Consider the following 23,400-nt stretch of genomic DNA (forward strand, 5'->3'; position numbering starts at 1 on the left):
TTATAAAACTTTTATAGACATCATTGTACCCCGATACTTAAACTGCGACTTACTTTGTTTTATGGGTTGTGTTAAAAGTAAGAACAGCATTTCGTTATATTCCCAAAAATGCTAAAATAAGCATTTATAATTAAATTATAATAGAACCAGGAGCTTCAAACTAGTAACTATGATTGAATAAGCAAGTATCCTTCCTTCGATTGTTATTAACCCAAGTTCTGAAAACTGAAAATAAACAAAACCGAAACTTAAATATATAATTTTCCGTAATCTGAATGAACTTTGGTTTTAAAATTAAAATAATAATTTAAAAAAAAGTAAATTATAAGCGATGTAGACACCTTTAAGCAATATGCAAAATAATAAATTGGTTTTCAGAAATAAAAAGAAAAATTGAACTTAAACTGCTTTTTAATGATTAACATTGATTACACTCACTGCGGGAATGTCCGAAAATAGTATACATAAAGATGTGAGCGCCACTTTTTATTCATAAAACCGGTGTGCCAATGGCGTATTGCTTTTCGAAAGAAAAAAAAAACAATTTTTTGTGGTTTATTTCATTTTTATAGTAATTGTTTAGTTGCAATAGTTATGAAATGGAATATTACAATATCATAAAGTATAACGATGGATAATGGAAGGTGTTTTCTACATTGGGGAACGCTGCAAGCTCGGTGTCGCCTAAATTTCCGGGTTACTGCTTCCGTTGTATTTTAAAGCCATTTGGCATCATTGTGTTTTGAGATTTTTGCAAACAATGTATTTGATTACTTATTACTTGTGTTTACAATGCTAACAATACTGTTGTTTACAATGCTAAAAGAGTTAACACTAACGTAAGATGGTGCATAGCTTGTAACAAGAACAAACGTTAATAAACTTATGGAAAGAGGCCATATCAAGACTGCCAAAAAAGCGAGTTATTCAAAATCTAGCAACCATGTCACCTTTTTTAACAATAAATCTCTAAAAAACTAAAACAAATTTTCACTTCAAACTCACCAGAATTACATATTAGCATTAATATCTTATGAAATATGGCAGATTTGAGCTCAGAAATTATCTAATTTATTTCTTTTATTGAAAACAAAATTATCAGTTTGAAAATATCGCGTATCAGAATAACATGTAGTTAGCAGCTGCAAACTTATTAACCGGAACTAAAGTAGGTACCGAGCTCGAGATTGTTATTGTTTACATTTCTGTTGAAAACACCATCCATAACGCACTGTCTTGCGTCGAAGACTTTCAATTTGCAATTGATCGCAATTTGCAATTTGATCGGCAAGCTAATTCTATTGCCTAGAAGAACTTGGGTTGACCGAAGTTTGGGCGCTGTAGCCCATTTCGATCGCTATTTTTTTCTTGCACACTTTTTTGAATATAATTTCTTGAATAACTACCATATTTTCTAGATCATGAATATCTATAATATCCTTGTCAATAAAAGAGAGTTGTGGCCGCGATGGATATAAGTGTTGAATTTCTAAATAAAGTAAATAATTTAAAATGGTTTTTAGTGTGACTCCTTAACCAGAGGGCCATTTCCCTTACGGAAAAATTGAAGCATTTTTAAGGTATAAATGAGGTTGTTATTCAAATACGTTGCTAGGGGGAAAAGGGTACATATGAATGCCACAAAATTTACCTCAGATATACCTTTTATATATTTCCAGAAGTATACATATATTAACCTGAGATTTTTCATCTTACATCTGAGGAGAGGTGGATATTTAATACTTATAATGTGTTTTGTTTTCAACCTCAGGTTATTGATTATTAACCTGAAGTATATTTTTTACACCTTGTGGAAGTATTTATTCAACAACCTAAGGTGTTTCATTTAGCACTTCAGGTTATTCTGGATCTATCTCAAGTGTATTTTTTCACAGTTGTAAAGGTAATTTTTCACTGAAGTGCGGTGCTTTATGCTCTACCTCAGATTATCATATTTCAACCTCGAGTATATATTTTTATTCTTATAGAGGTATTTTTTTATCAACTTAAGGTATATCAATTTTGCACATTAAGTTATTATAGCTCAATCTCAAGTGTATTTTTTGACCGTTAAATAAATTATTTTTTATGAACGTGAGGTATTCCATGTTATACATTAGGTTATTAGTATAGATTCATAAAGTTACGGTGTTTATTTCTCTACCTAAGATGCGCCATTTTACACTTTCGATAATTATAAATCAACCTCTAATGCATTTTTTGACACTTGGAAAGGTAATTTTTTATTAACGTAAGGTGTTCCTTCCATGTTCAACTTCAGGTCCTATTATTTTTTAACATGAGGTACGTATTTTTATTTTTAGAAGTATTAATTTATCAACCTAAAATGCGACGTTTTACACTTCAAGCTTTTCTAGCTCAATCTAAAGTTGCTGTCTTTTTAATACTTACAACGGTAATAATTCAGAAACGTTCAATGTTATACGGTCCACCTAGTTTATTAATTTTTAACCTCATTATTATTTATATTATACAAAGAATAGTGCTTTATATTTTTTCACTAAACTTTATATTTTTTTCACTAGTACAGATCGCAATTTATGAACCTGAAGTTTTTGATCTTACACCTTAGGCAGTAATTGCTTCTTTTATCTAGATATAAAAGAAAATTTTAAATACATAATTCTTCTGTAATTTTAATAGATTCAAATAAATTATCTTGAAATGACACTTATCCAAATTCCACAGTTAAAAAAAACTATTTGTGGGAAATCACATTTTTATAAGGCAGATGTCTGAGGTGCTTGATTTTTAAAGCTATAGAACTGCAATTTTAAATAATTAGTCAGCTGACATTCAAAGTATTTTTTTTATTTAGAACTAAAATTTCATTTTTTTTTTTAATACAAACCCAAAAATTTTTTTTAAATATTGATTCTGTCTCCCTGTCAAAACTTGGAAGTATTGGAACCTAAAAGTAAAGACTATGAATTAGTGAGAAAGTCATATTTACAATAATTGTGGCTGGGTTTAAAATATGAGAATCATATGATCTTCAACAGAATTTATTAAACAAAATAAACTTTGTTTCATGATTTAAGTTAACTGTATGAAATTAATCTTCTTTTTCAGATCAATGACAATCCAATCCGTCATTTCTATTCAATCCTTATAGCTAAAAACGTTTAAAAGTGTAACAGGTACAGCAGCCACAAAATAAAATACGCTGAAAAAAGTATTATCTTTAACAACCTTTATAGAAATTCAAATATATAATTCCAATCTTATAAGGAAATTTTAATACGTTTTATTTTACAATAATTGAGCCAACATCTTTCCTTATGGTACTTATAAGCTTAATAATTAGAATTTCTTTCCTTTTTTCTTACCAATTTTTACATAAATTCAATAAGAATAGTCAATATTTTTAAACTTTTAGCCAAACTAATAGCTTTTTAATCAATTTTTGAAGCTGATTCTGAAAAGGACTTCCGTTATAGTCAATCGCATCACAGTTTCGCAAAATATAGTTATTTTAATCACCAATGTTATCAAGAATCAACAATCGTTTAATAACATAAACTGTTAAAGTTAGGTACCAATTTTATGCATTTTTTGCAGCCAGTCTAATAAAACTAACCACAAGCTGATAGGATCATTTGTTTTAAAGATGTGAGCAATTTTATGAGAAGAAAATGTCAAAGCGAAAACGATTTGAAATAATGCTCTTAAAAGAGGTTGAGTAAAATATTTTCTATGTAATTTATAATACCGAGCAGAATAAAACTAATTGTTAGTTGCTACAATCATTTGTTTAAATATAAAAACATATCTCATAGGGTGAAATTTAAAAAAAGAAAAAAATGCATATAGCTTTCAAGCAATAAATGCTTCTATTTGCAATTGATTTTCAATTCAGTATTAAAATTACATACGAAACAATATTGACTTATTTCCAAAAAATGCAGCTGCATAAAAATGCTCATAACCTTGAAACAAATTGTCATATCAACTTGAAATTATCAGCATGAAATTATCATATCAACTTCTGCTTAGTAAATAATTAACATGGGTAACTTGCGAAAAAATAACATGTAGCAAAAAGTAACAGTTCTGTAATCAAACATGAAAAAGTGAGCTAGTACAGTTATTAGTTTTCAGTTGCCAAATATCGAGCAAACTATTGTCATCAGTAGAGCCCGGATTTTGATGACCTAAAAAGTCTCAACTAATGCCCTTAAAAAGTGCAAAAAATGCCCTTAAAAAGTGCGAAAAATGCCCTTAAAAATGCGATAAATGTGCTAAAAATGCCTTATGACATGACTTAAATAAGGAAAAAATATTAAACTAAAACAATGTTTTACTCTTTAAAATTATTATGAGTCATTTCAAAAAATATAAAGCAATGCAATACTTGTTCTACGTTCATTAAAGTTTGAAAAATATGTTTTACATCCTAAAATAACAAAAAAAAGAGGAAAATATATTGACTCCAAAACATTTTCATTTTGTACAGAAACTTTATTAATATAACAACTTCCATCTTATAATATTACTAAATATCAGAATTACATTGGATTATTAAATGTTTTTTGATATTTTGAAATGTAAACGAGCGTCTCTTGTCTTAAGGCAAATTTTTATTCCTGGAGAAGAAAATTTCCTAGAAAATTGTAATGTTCTAAACTATACAAAACAGAGAAAATGGGAAAGCTGTAACAAAGAATTACTTCTAAAGATTTTATATCAATCAATAACATAATGGAAAAACATAATGGCATGCAGGTGGTATTGAGAGCTACAATATGAAATTTAAAATTATAAGACAAATATTGCATTTCATGTAATAAAAATGCCCCAATAAATAATGAAAATAGGAAAAAATTAACAAAAAGCTTAAAAAATGCTTTAAAATGCAAAATACGGCCCAAAATTTAGAAAAAAATGCCCTATAAATCTTAAAAAATGCTCTAAAGGACAAAAAATGTCCAAAAATGCAAAAAAATGTAAATGTCATCAAAATCCGGGCCTTAGTCATCAGCAATTACGTAAATTCAGTAGTTTATTACGTGAGATTACTTTTTCTTTTTGGTATAAATGCTGAACTATTTCCCTGGAAAAGGCTGATGAGCAGTAGCTTGCCAGCCACTTCTTCCTCGTTGCTGCACCTGTGCTATATACGACCTAGGACATCTCAATATCAGGAAGCCACTTGTGGATAAGCTCTGCGAATATATATAAATAAACTAAGAATAAATTTAAATATTTAAGTTCTTACTTTACTAACTATACTTCAAACTTTTTAACTGTCTTAAGAATATGTACTTACAGGTTCACAAAAATGATTTTTATATATAATTGATCAGATAAAATTATTTTTTATTATTGCAGACTAGGCTAATTTATTTATACCATAATTGATGTCAGTGAGCTTAAATGTACATATTATTTCATTAGCAAATACTTCTTACATGAAAAATTCTCACTTTATTTAATTTTAGTCTTTTTAAAAATGAAGTAAAAATCCTTCTGTAGTTTAAACACTTGGCGTTATTTTTCCACCTGGGCCCACTTAAAAATACCTGTCTTTAAACTCACTCATTTTCTTAACTTCTTACTTCATTTTTTTTTTTTTTTTTTTTCATTTTTAGCAGTTCAAAAACTGCATCCTTACCAATATTTTATTTTTCTTATGCAATTATTAAACCAATTTTTTCTTTTAAATTATCAACTGATTGTTTTATAAGTGTAAATTGGTAACTAAACAAACAAAAATGCATGTAATTAAAGATATTTCAATTTTCTGAGTTCTAGAAACAAAATTTAAAATGAAATAATTAAAGATGACAATATTTATTATGTGTTTTATTTATATAAAAAAAAGAAGAAGAAAAACCATTTTACTAAACTGTAATACATCACTTTGTAATCTATAAAACGCCGACCAGGTGACCGAGTGGTTAGTGTGCCTAACTGCGGAGCCGATGGTTGCGGGTTCGAATCCCGCTCAGGGCAGGGATGTTTATTTCTCTCTGTGTTCTATGTCCTTTCTCTTTTGTGTGAATGTGACCCGCCCTATAAACGGGTTTGTGGTTGTGTGACGTGGGCGACGCTGCTCTACCGCCGTGGCTTCGCCACAGGTGCCCACTGGGTAACGAGAAGAGAGTAGCAGTTCTGGCACTCCTGGCCAATGGAACAATACATCTCAAGTGCCCGCCATTAAAAAAAATCTATAAAACAAATTATATCTAATACGCAGACCCATTACACACATTGCATAATTTATTTAGAATGTAATCTCTTCAGGGTATGTTAAAATATAAGAATAAAAAAGGTCCACCTGGTTTATTAATTTTTAACCACACTATATAAAGAATATAATATATATAAAGATATTATATATATTATATGAAGAATAATGTATATCATTACATTTTTTCACTAGAGGTCTTAATTTATCAACCTGAAGTTACAATACAATATTAAAAAATACAATATTACAATATTAAAAATATTTACAATATATATTATACAATATATATTATACAATATATATTATACAATATATATTATACAATATATATTATATTTACAATATTAAAAAATATTAAACCTTCGGCAGTTAACTTGCTTCATTTGTTAAGCTATAAAATAAAGTTTCAAATGCACAATTCTTCAGTAATTTTAATAAATTGAATTAAATCATCTTGAAATACCACTTAACAAAATTCCACAGTTAGTAAAAATTATTTGTGAGAACTCATATTTTTCGAAGATAGTTGTCTAAGGTGCTTGAATTTTTATAGCTATAAAACTACAAATTTAAATAATTAGTCAGTTGAAATGCAAATTACTTTTATTTAAAACTAAAATGTCATTTTTTTTTCAAACCAACAAAATTATTTCAAACATTGATTCTGTCTCCCTGTCAAAACTTGGAAGTATTAGAACCTAAAAGAAAGAAAATATGAATTAGTGAGAAAGTCATATTTACAATAATTGTGGCTGGCTTTAAAATATGAGAATCATATGATCTTCAACAGAATTTATTAAACAAAGTAAACTTTTTTCATGATTTAAATTAACTGTATGAAATTAATCTTCTTTTTCAGATCAATGGCATTCCATTCTATCATTTTTATTCAATCCCCATAGCTAAAAGCTTTAAAAAGTGTAACAGGTACAATAGCCACAAAATAAAATACACCGAAAGAAGTATTATCTTTAACAACCTTTATAGAAATTCAAATATATAATATTAGTAAGAAAGTCATACTTACAATAATAGTGACAGGTTTTAAAATGTTAGAAATTGTTTTTTTCATGGTTTAAATTAACTGGATGAAATTAATTCCCTTTTTCAGATGAATGGCATTCCATTTCGCTAAATCCTCTCGCTTCGCTTCCAATCCTCGTTGCTAAAAAGCATGACAAGTACCACAACCACAAAATAAAATACACTGAAGAAAGTAATACCATTTACAACATTTTTACAGAAATTCAAATATATAATTCCAGTCTCATGATGAAATTTTAGCAGTTTTAATTTCCTTTACATCTGGTATCATTATGATACTTGTAATTTTGATAATTAGATGTTCTTTCTTTTTTTCTTACACATCTTTAAACTCAATTGGCGATCGAAATGGGCTATAGGTGGCGCAGAGCGGAACTCCTTACCTATGGCAACACTTCGCATGCTTTCACCATATTAGCATGGAGAGGGCCAAAACCATATTAGGGCCAAAAGCATGGAACCGGTCTTCTCCCCAGATGGCATATTCGAGCGTTGCGATCGCGAATAAACCAGTCTATATTTTTAAACCTTTTGTCAAACTTCATGAAACTGATAACCTTTTTGCTAATTTTTGACGCTGATTCTGAGAAGAACTCCCGTCATTGTCAATCACATCAGAGGTTCTTAAAAAATAGTTAATCTAATTTTTTTTAATCAATGTCAACAACAATCAACAACAATCAAGAATCAACAACCGCTTAATAAATTAAAATTTTAAAGTTATGTACCAATTTTTACACTCTATCAAATAAAACTAATTATAAGCTGGTTAGGATAATTTGTTTTAAACTTGTGAGCAATTTTATGTGAGGAAAATGTCTAAGAGAAAACAATTTGAAATAATGCTTTAAAAGAAGTTGAATAAAATAACTCTTATATAACTTATAATACCGAGAAGAATAAAATTAATCGTTAGTTGTTGCAAACATTAGTTTAAATATAAAAACATGTCCCATAAGATGAAATTCAAAAAAATGCAGATAACTTTTAAAAAATAAATGTTTTTATTTGCAATTGATTTTTATTCAACTAAGCATAAAAATTGCATAAAAAAAACAATACTGACTTATTTCTAAAAAATTTGAGATTTCCGAAATTCGCTAATTTTTGAAGTAGAGAACCATAAACAGCTACATAAAAATGCTCATAACCTTGAAACAAATTGTCATATAAACTTGAAATCGGGTTTTTATTTAATTCTGCTTAATATTCCAATAAGTAATAACAATCTGCCTAGTAAACAATTAGGTATAAATTAAAGGACTTAGTAGGTATAAATTAAATGACTTTATACACCCCAATAAATACCTCACTCTTTTAGTTGAAATAAGGTAAATATTTCAATACCTCTTTTGTCACAAGTATCAGAAAAGCAACCTTGTCTACCTTAGAATTCATTTCATCAATTTGGTTGGCATGAAGTGAATTTAAAACAACCTCAAAATAAGCTTAAGTATAAATAAAATGACTTCATACACCTCAATAAATACCTCACTCTCTTTAGGCGAAATAAGGTAATTTTTTTTTTGCACCTTAAATACCTCTTTTATTACAAGAGTCAGAAAAACAACCTGATATACCTTAAAAATGACCTTATCTGTCTGGTTGATAAGAAGTTAATTTAAAGCAACCTCAAATTGAGCTTAGATATAAATAAAATGACTTCATAGACCCCAATAAATACCTCACTCTCTTTAGTTGAAATAAGGTAAATTTTTTTATCCCTCATTAAGACCTTTTTTGTTATAAGCATTAAAAAAACAACCCTTTACCTTGAAAATCACCTCATCAGCCTAGTTGATTTGAAGTGAATTTTAAACAACCTCAAAATGTGCTGAAGTGTACGCAAAACAACCTCGTACACTTCAATTACAACCTTTACGAGGTATAATTTTTATGGTTGTTTTCTCAGCAACCTCAAATATACCTCAAAATAACCTCGATACCACAAAACAACTTCAAATATACCTTAAATTTTCGTAAGGGTAGTTGAAATGAGATAAATTTTTTTATACCTCATAAATACCTTTTTTGTTATAAGTGTCAAAAAAAAGAACCTGTATTCCTTGAATATCATCCCGCACAAAATTCAATTGCAGCCAGTCGGACAAAACTTGGCGTGACAATAGCATTGGTGTTCCCTTCCCTAATTTATGGCACTGCGCCACAGATGTATAGGGTTAACTTAATATATATCGCGGCTGCTAAGACAATTCCTCAAAATAAAGTATTAATGTCGAAAACAAGCACCCACCAAAGAAGGGTTAAAATGATAATTTACTTTTTTCATAACTAACGCAGAGTTTTTGTCATATTTTTCTTCAATCATTGGAACTAAACACACTTTTCTTACTCTTTGGACCATACTATTCATTGTTTTCTAATTCCTGTGAATATTTTGAATTATTATTTAATATTTTATGATTTTTAATTGTTTATTATAATATGCTTATATCGTATGCTTAAATTTTCAGTTAGTAGCATGTGGTCCGGAACGGTAGACTTTAATGACGTAGTAGCCACTTTTTCCTCAAACCTAATGACTGAATTGTCAGAATTCTGCGGGAGATTTCCGTATCGTGATCGGTGGCAGAATAATGGCCAAGTCTTGACAACTTCCCCCCCCCCAATGAGAAATTGAAAAAAAGAAGAAAAAAAACAGGACAGAAAGGGACCAACTCGAAAGGTATAACGGTATGGAGATATTTCCATATCGTTATCTATCGCTCCAACTACAGTCACCAAGGTGCCAAATAGATTTTAAAACTTGCAAATTTAAAAAAAAAAACACGTAGATCTTTGCCTGGGGGTGGATACGAGTTATACATTTCGAGTTGGTCCCTTTCTGAGATGTTTTTTAAGTTTTCTCGCTGGCTGCTGCATGGAAGTTGCTAGATTTGACGATTATTCTGCCATAGATCACAATGCGGAAATCTCCCTGATATAACTCGTAACCACCACCCGGGCAAACATCTACATATTTTAAAAAAAGAAATAAATTGCAAGTGTAAAATCTATTTGGCACCTTGGTGATTGTAGTTGGCGAGACAGATCACAATCCGGAAATATCCCCCGAACGCAGTCTAAACTAGGTATTTTAGACTCGGTTCCATGATTTACCTTGTCTAAACATTAAACTAGGCTTCAGTAACTCAAATGTAGTCCTGTAGAGGATTAGCCAGACCTGGCAAGACTAAGCTGATAGGATGTATCAGCACTGAAATTTTGCCGGTTGATAAATTTATTAAATCAGGTGGAAAGAGTCTTGTCTGTCGCCATTGTCACTGTTCGAAAATGTTTTGTTTACATTTGCTTTTACAAGAAAACTATGCAAGTGATCATGTGACTAAAATTGAACTTACGATTCTCTGATTATTAAGTCACCGTGATAGCTGTTTAAATCAACCTATTATTTGTTGTTGTTTATTATTTTTATCAATCTTTATATTTAAATCTATGTGATTATGCATAAATTGTATTAAATATTTTTTATTAATTTTTTAGAAGATAGATAAGTAAGAATGGTTGAAGTAGCACCAGAAAAAGATATTGCCAGTAGTTTGTTTGATGCAGAAAATTATGATAATGATGTGAGTAACACCTTGCTATTCGAAATACAGTGAAACCTCTGTTAAAAGGACACTCTTGGGAGCAATAAAATTGTCCGTTTACGGGAAGGGTACACTAATAATGAAGTTTAACGCTCTAAATTGTTTTTAGAATAATTGCAATGATGTAGAAAAAAGTTAATCTACAATAACTATTTACAATGATATTTATTTAAACTTTAAAAAATACTTTTTTCAATACAATAACAAATATATCAAAACATTTGATATATGTGTACACATAATTCTAGAAGTAGCTATAGAGAAATGAGTATGTTCTTCCTATTTTCACAAACATTCATGTTAGTCATGATACCGAATATATGCTTTTAGTGCTATGTCACTTCCTGAGACGGTTTGATTATTGGGTTAACACCCCTATCACTTGAGAGGAAACATGGCAATTCCTCCTTGAATAATAAGTTCCCCACTATGCACAGAAAAAAGGAAAGCATCAATGCATACCTGTAAGGCAGGAGGTTCTATGTCATATTCACAATTGTACATCTGCCAAATGTCTAAATAAATGTTTCATTAATATGAACACCTTAATGACTAGATTTCTGTTCTCTTTTTTAACCAAGTTGTGTTAAAAAATAGTCTCCAAATTGATAATATGTTGAAAGAAATTTTCAGTGGGGAAAAGAAATTGAGAACATTTATAAACCTTAAATTTTAAGGTATATCAGCTTGTGGGTTCTCATAACCAGTATTATTGAGATAAAAAGATCAAAAAATGCCACTGTCTAAAATATTTCACATGAGCAGTATCATTTTCTCTCCTTTCTTTGCAAAGATAAAGATAAAAGGAGAATGATTGATTTTTTTAGTAGTGAAATAGCTTAATATTTTTAATTGTGGATAAGGTAAAAAAAAATTACATGCTTTAAAAATGGAAAGTTACATATTTGTTCCTTAGACACATAGAAACATTGAGAAATTTGCAGTTTTTAGAAGAAAAAAAAAGAGGACACTTGTGCCACGACAGACCTGTAGCCCTAATTATAGCTAATGGTTGAATCATAATTAAATGTTAGAATTTATGATTAAGTACACAAGACTGTACAACACGGAATATCTCGCTTTGTGTTTTGTGGATATAATTAATTTACATTTTAGCTACTAGCTTGGCAGTTCAAATTTTAACCATATTAAAACAATGGTCACTATTTCATTTTAGTGTTAATTAAAAAAGTGTTAAATTAATTTGACTAATAGATCTGTTATTTGTCATTGCATTTTTTGATTAGTTTATCTACTATTATATAATTATTAAATAACTGATTAATTTTTATTTATCTGAAAGTTAGACTGTATAGATAGCATGAACTTTTACAGTGATTTGCTGAAACATAGTCTTAGGAAGACCATAGGTCTTAACACATCAGAAATGTAATGGCTGCTGTTCAAAATATCAGGAATGTGAACAACAGTTATGTCACCTATACCATTTGTTTAAGTGTTCGGTCAATTAGACCATGTTGAGAGTAAGTTTACATTGCACTTTTTCCATGCTGCTGCTTTACAAATGTGACCATCATGGTACTGTATACAGGATCTAGATTAATCTGTAAAGATAACATGCTATAATTACTGTGTCCAGATTTGTTGCTTATCACACTTGAATATCAAAACTTGCCGAATTGCAGAGAGCATCTTCTTATTAGGTTTACACATTAGAATTAATGTGGTCATTTGTTTATTATTTCAGCCTCAAATTGCACTTGCCTGGGCAGGTACTGCTGTGGAACATATGGAAATTCATTTCAATGTAAGAATTTTAATTTCTAAACCTAAAAGTTATGTATCTAATTTTTTAATTGTTTATTAATCTCTCTGACACAAGCTTGCTATTTTTTTTTTTTTTAATGAAAAAGCTAGTGAGAATTAAAATAAAATTCTATCCAAACATGTTCACTTTCAAACATGCGTATAGCTAACTAGCTCGCTATTATTTTTCTTCTTCTTTGAAATGAAGACAAACATTCTATCATAACAATTTGTATTTAGTTGATTAAAATAATCTTTATATTTTAACATAATTATGTATAAAAAAAACCACTAACAATGGCACATTAGTACAAAAATTTGGTTGTCTTTAGTTTTTTTAATTCAGATACCTAATTGTTAAAAATATTTCTTTGATTTTCAAAACTAAAATTCTCTATTAGTATAAGGTTCCCTCTTCAAAATAACATTTATAATTCGGCTATAAACTTCTACTTGATAGAAAATTAATAGTTATTTCTATAAATTTTCTATAAATATTGCAGCTAATACTTATAAAGAAATGTTTTAACGATTTTGAATTCTATAAAAAAGTATAAAATGCATTTTTTTTTTTCAAGAGTGATTGAGAATGGTGTTATTAGATAATACTGCAAATAGCTTTGTTTTATAATTTTTGTTAAATTAGTCTAAAAAGTATTTACAACCAAAAGTTTGATAAGCAAAATGGAAATATATTGAAAAATTTTTTTTTGCTGTGTATTCATTTTCAATCTAATGATTTGTCATTCTTATTACTAATATTCCTCTTTGAAAAATTTTTTTTTATAAAGTGTTAAACAAATTTTTTCGAGATCACAAATATTTTTTATAATTTATTATCTTCTGAAGTTAAAGGTTTATAGGAAAATCTATGAGTTTTTAAAAAGACTTACATTAAAATAAAAAAGCACTATAAGTGCATGAAAAGTAACTTTACTCTATAATATTATTTAACGTTGAACAGATTTGTTGTTCATCAAAATTCGTATTGAAATTTTATTTCAAGAAGAAATATAATTTTATTATAACTAATGATACAGCATGTAACTCCAATATCAAAATTGGTTTTCTCTTAGTTCTACAGTAAGTATATTTTAAAAAAGTTTGCTTTAAGTTTTAATTTGAAACTCTTATAAATGTGAATGAGATGCATGTGGTTAAAATAGGGTTTTAAATGAAATTTTCTCAAAATTGCATTTTGAAGAATTGATAACTTTGATTATAATGTGATTTTAATAAAAAATTCACTGTCTCCTAAATAAATCTAGATAATTTTGTAAATTTTTTTTTTTTAATAACGGCAGGCACTTGAACTTTTCGTTCTTCACTTCGGAAGTGTTGCTCATTTAGCGTTACCCAGTGGGCACCTGTGAACCTAAGTCACGGAGGCGAGCAACATTACCCACGCCACACTGCCACAAACCCGTTCATAGGGCGGGACACATTCACACATCACACGCAACAGAGGACAACACAGAGAGAAACATCCATGCCCAGAGCGGGATTCGAACCCGCAGCCATTGGCTTCGCAGTCGGGCACGCTAACAGCTCGGCCACCTGGCCGGCATTTTGTCAAAATGAGAAGTTAACATTTGCAATGGTGTCAGAAATTTATAGCATAGTAGTCTCATCATTTAGGATTTTAAAAGAAGTTAGGTGTGATTGATGATTACATTATAATTATTTAACCAGCTTTCATGATAGCAGTTAATGCAAAATTGCTTTAAAAATGCATGCATTCACTATAGAACAACCTGCAATAGTGCAATTTCCAGTGACAGAATGTGAGAGTAATGCTAACATTCATTGTTAAATGTTAATTCATAAAACGTGAATAATTCAAGAAATAGAAAAAAAAACTGAAGTATAATGCCAAATAAATATTTAATCTTATTTTGTACTAGAATGGTTTTGTTTTGATTTTTTTCTTCTTAATCTATAAAATTTTTTTAATTAAAATATTTAATTCAAATTTGTATTTCTCATTAAATTTTTTTTTCAGAATTTATATTTACTATACACAATATATATATATATATATATATATATATATATATATATATATATATATCAGGGTTGGCAAGTTTTTGACACATGACGGTTTTTACCGGTTTATGCCATGGTTTTTACTGTCATGTCAAAATCCCCTCTGTCAAAAACGTCAAAAAGTGTTAAAAACCCATAGTTTTGGTAAAACTGCATTTTTATTTGAGTTTAACTGCTTATAATTTAAAATTAATTCATCTTTGGGCAATAAAATTAGAAAAAAAGTTGTTAAAAGATATTAAGAGCAGATTCTTGCATTTTCCCAACATAATTATATCAAAACATACTAATTGAAGTAAAATATTAGGATACTAAACAAAATTTTCAACATTTCCAAGCATCATTTTGTTTGGCATATAACATTATTGAAGAATGTCAAGTCATTCTTGACTTAGAGTTTGTTAGTAGTTACAAGTTTTGTTTAGCTTATTTCTAATATTTAAGAAATGCCAAATTTGAAATTCTTCTTTTTAGTTCTTGAATTTATTAATAGTTCCAAGCTTTTTTGTTTGTTTATATATTTCTAACAATTAAGAAGTGCAAAATTTTGAATCCTTTGCAATTCCAGCTATAATGATAAAAGTAAGTATCTCTATTTTCAATAAGTATATTACAATATTTCTATATGAATGTATATCCTTCTATAAGAATACATTTATATAGTTGCAAAATCAATAGCAATCATTTACAACATTCATTTATAAAGGCAATTATGTGAAAATAATATGTTGTCTGCTATATGCCATAAATTAAGGAAAACAGTAGGTTTTTGATGGTTTTTACCGGTAAAAACACGGTTTTTACCACTGTCATGTCAAAAACCAGTTTTTGACGGCAAAAATCCAACCCTGATATATATATATATATATATATATATTAGGGGGAACAGAAATTAATGTCGTTTTGGTGCATTTGATATTTGTTATCAAGATTTTATTTTTAATCATTAATGTATTCACCCTTGTTAGCAACAACCTTTCAGTGCCAAATCAAAATAGATCGGGAAAAAATGAATTGGTTTAGACTAACAAATATTTAATGTGCCAAAACGACATTACTTTCTGGTTCCCCTAATATAAATATCTATATAAAAGGTAAGATAATAGATAAAAAGGGGGAAATATATGTTTTTTCATTTTTGAATGAATATTAATAAAGTATTTAATTTTCTGCAGATATGTTAGTAATTTTATTGATAAAAAAAATTAGTGCTTGGAGTACTAATGTTTGTATAAAAGTTATCAAAATTTGACACTAACATGACTAAATATGTCTGCGACCCTTCATTAGTCAACCTGCTGTGCAAGTGACTCTTCACTCATTACTTCACTTTTTCATGTTTTTTATTATCCTCTCTGTCTAATTATTTCACCTCTTTAATATTCTTATTTCTGCTTCAGTTTTTATTTTTAATGTATGATGTTTGTAGTTAATATAATATATGAGATCATTGTATTATTTATCTTCTATGTAAAATGCTTTTAGCTCATTACATCTGTGCCTACAGAAAAGTTAAAATTAACAAATTGTGATGATGAGTTATATGAGGCCTTTTTAAAAGAGTTCCCCGACTTTAAGTTAGACGTGATTAGTGCTGAAAGTTTAGATAGTAAAGAAAATAAACAAGTAAGTTTTTTATTGAATTTATTTATTCTTTTTGTTTATTTTTTTTTTTTAAAAATTCAAACATTGAGGTTATGAGCAAAATAACATTGGATTTGCTGAAAAATGTTCATAGAAATGTTAGTGTGAAATACTTTAAGTTAATTTTTTAGTCTTTGTAAAATTATAGAATGGATTGTATTTGATGACAAATAAATCGCTTAATTCCGACAGAAGTTGATATTTAAACATAGGCAAGTACAATACGCGCGGTAGTTTTTTTTCCCGTCAAGAACCATTTAATTAAAATGTTTGGTTTTCTACATTTCTATTTATCATACAGGTTATATTTCTTCATCTTATTATTTTTTTTTTTTGTGTTATAAATTTCCCCCCTGTAATAAGTATATGATGATTTTCATACTTGTATAGTCTACTCCTCGTGTAAAGAATGAAAATGTTTTATAATAACTCAGAAAATACTTTTAATATACATGTTTCAGGTCATTTTCTTTTGAAATTGAAATTAGATTTTCTTCATGTGTTTTAATTATAATTCTTTAATAAATTTCCTTAGTAAATGATGTAAATTATAGTTACTTCGATTTTGAAAAACTAAGGTAACACTTTAATTTGCTTTACAGAAATGGCGAGAGTTTATAGAAAGATTCAGTGATAAAGTTGAAGATGCCAAATTTGGTACATTAGTTCGTTTAGATTCTACTGGTGAATATACGGAAGAAAATACAAAGCTAGGTATGTTAATATTTTACAAATTTTTTAAAATTTTTATTAAAAGTTATATTTTTTTTACCCATATTTTTAAGGGGCAAATGTAAAACGCACATTGCCAAAATTTAGGTAATAATTATTTAAACAAATTTTTATCTTTAAATTATTGATCCATAAATAGTTTTATACTGTAAGGAAAGCGAATATTAGAACAAAAAGCAAAATGTAAATGGAAGTTAACATGTAGTACCTCTCACAGCTAATAAGAGATTGAACCATGTCAAACAGCTATACAATTGTAATGAGGGATAGGATTTTCAAAGCAAAAATTTTTTCTTCTTTTTTTAATTGAAAATTCTTTTAAGCCAATTATTGTAGATTGAGATAAAATTAGTAAAGCAACTGAAATATTTTAAGAATTATACAAAGTAATAAAAATTTTAGAAATAGACAATCCTATGACTTCTCTCCTGATCAAAATATTTTGGATCACACATTCACTGAAATATTTATCAGATCACTGGTAAATCCTATAAATGTTTTCAGAATTCTACATCTCAATCAATAAAGGGAAAAAATGTATATGCATGATTTTTTTGAATTTGCTGTCTTCGCAGTTGTCCTATATTTCTTATTTTTCCTATATTTTTGAAAAAGTGCCATAAAGTTTTCTATATTTAAAAAAGCAGTGCTTTGCCCTATATTTTAATTTAAAAAAGTTTCTATTTTGGCATTTTAGGTAAGATTTCCTTGAAATGCTGCCCAGCAAATAGAAAGAAAAAAAAAAAAAAAAAGAAAAAAAAAAAAAAAACTTCCCAAAATGGGAAGCAAAAATGGAGAAAAAAAAATATTTAAAAAATACAACGTCACTAAAAAACCTGTTCTTGTGGATAAGGGATAGATTCAACCATTTTCCAAAGGAGGAAAAGGTTATGTTTTTTTTTTTCCATGACTGTCTACTAATCAGAATGATCTTTAATTTTTCACCCACCCTGAAAATAGGCCTCTATTTTACTTGCTGGTGTTTATGGTTATGCAAGCAGAGAATGTGAATGTTATTTCTTATTTCTTCAAAATAGGTTTAACAGTAAAACTCTTCACATCGGCACTTCTTATACTTCTCCTGCATCCACTGATCCTGGTGGAGATATCCAAAAACACTCTGAACCAGTCAAATCAACATTGGAAACTGGTCAATCATCTCCAACCAAGAAACAAAGTCCAACTGCTTTGCCGAGAAGTACTCCATCTACAACCTTTTAACAAATTGCATTTCAACCAAGAAGATAACAAAGGATCAGGCGGCCTCCTTAGAGACTAGACCTTTAAATTCCCATAAGGAGGAGATGTGGTGTATTAGCTATTTGAGGCTATGTGTTATAGATGAGCTCACGGTACATAGGATTATTTAGCGATCGAAATATACGCTGGATAAAGGCAAAATATTGCAATCTTGTTACTCAGCCTTTGATGTCTAAGAAAGGAAATTAGTAAATTAAAGGCTTTTCCATCACCAACCTGTAGAAGAAAAAGAAAAGTGAAAAAACTAAACCAATTGAAACTCCAAGATGGTTAAAATGAAAGAAACTCAAAATATTAAGCTAAATAAGGCATTGACGATTAGTACTAGCCTTACGAAGCAAGAACTCCGAACAAAAAAAAATAGATCCCTGAAATTTTTTATATTTAATAACTAAATATTTTTTTTTAAAGTTGTAAAAAAGTTAATGAAAATTTTATCATGAATCTGAGCCTACTTCAGCTTGAAACCTTTTTCCAGTAAACAATCCCCCATATTAGACTCAGGCTGAGCCGTCCCATCTCTGCTATGTGTACGAACGCTGCTATGTGTACGATCACCCATACCCAATCAAATTGGGACTTTACCTTCCAGGAAGTTTAATTTTAGATTCCTCACCAGTGTTGCTGTACAAGGCCAATTTATGACAAATACCATTGATAATCAAATTCTAATTATGAAGTACAGCGAAAAAGTTATGAACAAATAACAGTTTAATTAATAATTAACAGTAAACATAACATATTATATCTCAAGTGAATATGGCAACAATCATATGGTCCCAATGAACTGAAACTTCACCATAGAGGAATATATTTACCAAAACAACGAAATTTGTAACAAAATGTAATTCAAATGATTCACAATTAAATCCAACCACAAACTAATGAGTGGGAAAAAGGGTTAGCATTAATGGCATCATTCAAACTCACCAAAGCGCCAGCAGTTGCATTACGACGCAACTTCTGTCTTCTAAATTAAATGCTGTAAACATTGTGCTTGTTATATAGAAGAATTTTTTTATCTAAATGTTGTGTTAAGGAGCAGGACAAATGTTTAAATTTTTAAAATCACTCAGAAAGATAAATATATGCAAATTGTCCACTTACAACTAATATTGCAGAAAGATTCTGTGTTGATAACATACATTGCGATCTTTCTGTCCCCTGAAGGCCATCGGGCAACTACCAAAAGAGGAATGAACAAAACCTCTAAAGTAAACAAAACCCTGCTAAGTATTTGATGAGTAATGTCAGTCGATCATTGCTTTTAGATTTGCTGATCTACGGAAAGTTACATACTACCCTGACCTACTAAACATTTTTACCTCACAACACTCCCGTAGGAAGGACGCAAGCTAACACACACAAAATACAAAATTTAGGTATAACCTAACAAAAGAGACCAGGGAAGCTCCAAATTCAAGAATGAGTAAGCCGCAAAATTCCTTGAATGTGAACCAATAAATCCCTAATAAAAAATTATATCTTTTATTTTTTGCTTGCCAATGCTTCTGTTCATTTGGATGGCTTAACCAGTTTCACAGAATTAAAAAATTATTCATGTGGTCTACAACCAAACACCAGACTAGACTCCCAACCACAGATCCACCAATATTGCTAAATAAGTTAGGAACACTCCCTTGGAGCAATATGAGAGAATGATGATGAACTCTGATGCTGAAATTTTGCCAATTTTGGGAAATCAATTTTTACTCTTGTCTTTCTAGATGATCCTGCTGCAATGCTCTCTTCGCTACCTCTAGCAGCGATCTCATCATCCATCATTGAGCCTCTTTCCTTGAGCTCTAATCCATCGCTCTGTCCGACTACCCAAATATTTACAGGCTTTTGTAAGCACCAAGAATATCGATACTTGTGAAGGAAAAACTATAGACTTAAAAAAAAAGTCAGGAGAAAAATGAAATTTTTCCTCAAAACTGGGAATTGTAAAGAAGTTTGACACTCTATCAAATAGTACGATTTCTTCTGTTTTCAAAACCGTAATTTGCACTTGTGTAATGAAGGATCGGATGAATAAAGGAACTCCTCTGTCTGCATAGTACATTTCCGATCATGCCGTATCTGTGGCAGAACCTGGCAATTGAGAAAGAAGACTATCCAACCGCCCCTGTAAAGCTATTTCTGCTTTTGAGACTGTCCGAATACTGGATACACTGTGATGATCCCATAACCACCGATCACCCTTCAACATCTGTGCAACATGCATTCTTATTAGACTAATATCTGCTCCCGTGTTGATCCTTGCTCTGAAGGAACACGAACAACCTCCTAAAAATGAAACAACCTCCTAAAGCAGACATTTAGTCCCTAACATCAGTACCCTGCCCGCAATGTTGAATGTCAGTTTCTCGACCGGATACTCATCCTGCAATTTCATGCAAAATAGTTCAGTTTTCACACTTGAAGCATGTCACGCCAACTCTCCCGTCCCCTGAAAAACTAGCCCGCTCAGGTACAGTCTCTCAGGGTGCTATTTTAACTACTACCTTATCTGTACGATCATTATTTCAAATTCTTTTGCAATTTCCAAAGCGCTTATACTGTTGAATCATTTTTGCCAGTGAACAGTATTTGGGCATTTGAAAACATATATGCTACATAGCCCCGCATAACCTCATCTATCCTGTCCCCAATTTTCAACCTTTCAGTCAATGGTGGCCACTGCAGGTAAGCATCCCAGAACACTCAAACTAAATGTTCAAAATCATTCCCAGGTGTAAATCTTATTGCCATAAAATCCTGAATTGTTAAGAATTGATCATTTTCTTTCCCATACTATTTCACAATATAATATTTAAATACTTCCCACGTTAATTCTGAAACTTGATATTGCCAATATTGGAACCACATTTTCGCATTCCCTGTTAAGTTTGAAATAGTTTATTTTAATTTTTCAACATAACTAAAAAAATGAGACCCTTGCTCTACTGCTCCCGTAAATTCTCTAACATTTTCCTTGCTTTACTCTCCAAAAAATTAGTTACAAGCTCTTGAATGGTAGCTTGTACCCTACTTGCCCGGCAACACAGCAGACTCAACGCCATATACGAGAGATCCTACACTTATATAAAAATTATAGCTGCTAATATACTTAGGCCAAACACTTTGATTTCTAAGTTTCTAATACCTATCAACATACAATAGTAACAAAATGCACCCTTAAAAAAAACTAATCTCTTAATGCAATGCTCCCAAAACTTATTCCTAACTTCTCAATTACTTCCACTGAATCAACCTAAATTAAAATTCTATTGTTCAAATTTTATGTTTCAAAACAAAAAAATTAACCTATCACAAAAATTTTAACATAAGGTGGGGTCAATTAAAAAAGAATAAAGTAAATTAACATGTGAGGTGCAAGTACTATGTAGCACTACCCTTTCGATGTTTAAACTCCAAGCTACATTAGCGAAATTTCCCAGTACACATCACTAAATTAAAATTCGGTCACCTTTGGTGACATACCCTTCAATTAGCAGGACTCAGAGCTTCAGGCTTAGTAACTTGACCAAACAATGCAAAAACTCCAGACATCCAAGGTCTCCTCTAATGACTGGCTCATCAATCTAAGTACCACTGCTTTCACCAGAACACGACTCGCCAATGTCAAGCCTCTTGTTTGCCAATGTAATTGTACCTTGAGGTTGGCTCACACATATAACTGCTCAATAGTAGAAAAATAAGAAATAACGGAGATAGTAGAGGTGAATAGTAGGAAAACTTTTTATACATTTCAAGCATTCACCTAAATGAGATAGATTGTTACTTGACATTAACTCAAACGTTTGTTGACAACAATGCTGCCAACAGCTACAGATATACAAGGAATCGAGTTCTTTGCATATTGTGGTTTCTCACATCTGATGGGTTTCTCCAACAGCATTTTTAATTATTAGGGCATATTACTCACTATGACCTGAGACTAGCCAGCTAGCACGAGTACTGGTCACCCATCCTTATTTATCTTTTAATCTAATTTACATAACATTAATGCAACAACTAAATGTTTAATATTAACTATTAATGACCCTAAACAAGATAAGTGTGTATGCTAATTGCTTACTGAGATGTAAACAAGATCTCTAAAGTGAACAAATTGCTGAGTATTTGATGAATAACATCAGTTGATCCTTGCTTTTGGATTCATTGATCAGCCGAACATTACATATTTTAGGCATTTAAATAAAACTGATAATATTGCTAACTAACTGATAAAATTTTTATTGTTAATTTGTTTTCAGGATGAGTAAGAATTCTGTGATCCATGAGTTTTTAACAGTTATAACATGAATGCAAGACTATTTCTAAAATTAAATACTATTTCTAAAACATTTTCTCTCCTGAAAACAAATTAGTTTTCATCTTATTGTTAATTCTCATTGGATTTACATTCCTGTAAATAATTGGCAAGAAAATGTTCTCCTTGTGCATGTTAATTGGAAAATTGTGGGCATTGTTTGAAAAACGCTTTTTGCAAACAAAACATTTGTAAGGGAAGCTTCAGAATATTCTGAGCAATAAAAAAAGTTAGTCATCAGCTAAAACAAACACAATGTGCATATGCAGGGAGCTTTTCTGCCAACTATTGTCAATTTTAAACATGCTGGTTCTAAGTAAACATATATTTAACTTTTGCAGTGCTTCGTGTTCAGTTTTTAGCCATAGAGATTGCAAGGAATAGAAAAGGATTGAATGAAATTGCCAGAAAAAAGTATGGAAAAACAAGCTGAAACTTTTATGAATTGTAAATAAAATTATTTTTAAAGTAGAATTTTGTCTCCTTTTTAATTCTAATTAATGAGTAACTAAAAAGTATGTGAATTTTTTTTTTCTGGTATGAAAATTTATTAGGCATAACAAATTCACATTTAATAAAATATGGCAACAAGTTAAGATGTAGATTAGAATTATTTGATGTAAAATACTCTGTTAGTGACACTTGCACCTTCCCTTTATTATTACTGACTTGATAAATTTAGTATATTTTTTACAAGCTTTATTCTGCATTGTATTAAAGCATCAACATCATGTGACTGAATTTTATCTATCTCCTGAAAAATC

At 29.8% G+C, this 23,400-nt stretch overlaps 1 protein-coding gene across 2 annotated transcripts; it reads left to right on the plus strand.

Moving 5' to 3' along the window:
* The first annotated feature begins 9,134 nt into the window (after positions 1-9,134).
* Positions 9,135-23,110, plus strand: LOC107449517 (protein PBDC1). Of its 2 annotated transcripts, none has more exons than XM_016065065.4 (6): positions 9,135-9,647; positions 10,763-10,848; positions 12,578-12,637; positions 16,168-16,308; positions 16,929-17,040; positions 22,978-23,110. In XM_016065065.4, the coding sequence occupies exons 2-6, from the start codon at positions 10,780-10,782 to the stop codon at positions 23,067-23,069; spliced, it is 474 nt and encodes a 157-aa protein (XP_015920551.1). In that variant the 5' UTR covers positions 9,135-9,647; positions 10,763-10,779; the 3' UTR covers positions 23,070-23,110. The 2 variants fall into 2 exon arrangements, with proteins under 2 accessions (XP_015920551.1, XP_015920553.1); XM_016065067.4 differs by having other exon boundaries at positions 9,395-9,521.
* The last annotated feature ends 290 nt before the right edge of the window (positions 23,111-23,400 follow it).

Source organism: Parasteatoda tepidariorum, chromosome 12 (genome assembly GCF_982258835.1).
Source record: "Parasteatoda tepidariorum strain Cologne lab strain chromosome 12, Ptep-v5.0, whole genome shotgun sequence".
Classification (NCBI taxonomy): Eukaryota; Metazoa; Arthropoda; class Arachnida; order Araneae; family Theridiidae; genus Parasteatoda; species Parasteatoda tepidariorum.

Excerpts from the sequence above, each read along its gene's own strand:
- LOC107449517 (XM_016065065.4), top strand. The coding sequence starts at position 10,780 with ATGGTTGAAGTAGCACCAGAAAAAGATATTGCCAGTAGTTTGTTTGAT. Across the intron at positions 12,638-16,167 it reads ATATGGAAATTCATTTCAAT|CTCATTACATCTGTGCCTAC; the intron begins GTAAGAATTTTA and ends AAATGCTTTTAG. Across the intron at positions 16,309-16,928 it reads ATAGTAAAGAAAATAAACAA|AAATGGCGAGAGTTTATAGA; the intron begins GTAAGTTTTTTA and ends TTTGCTTTACAG.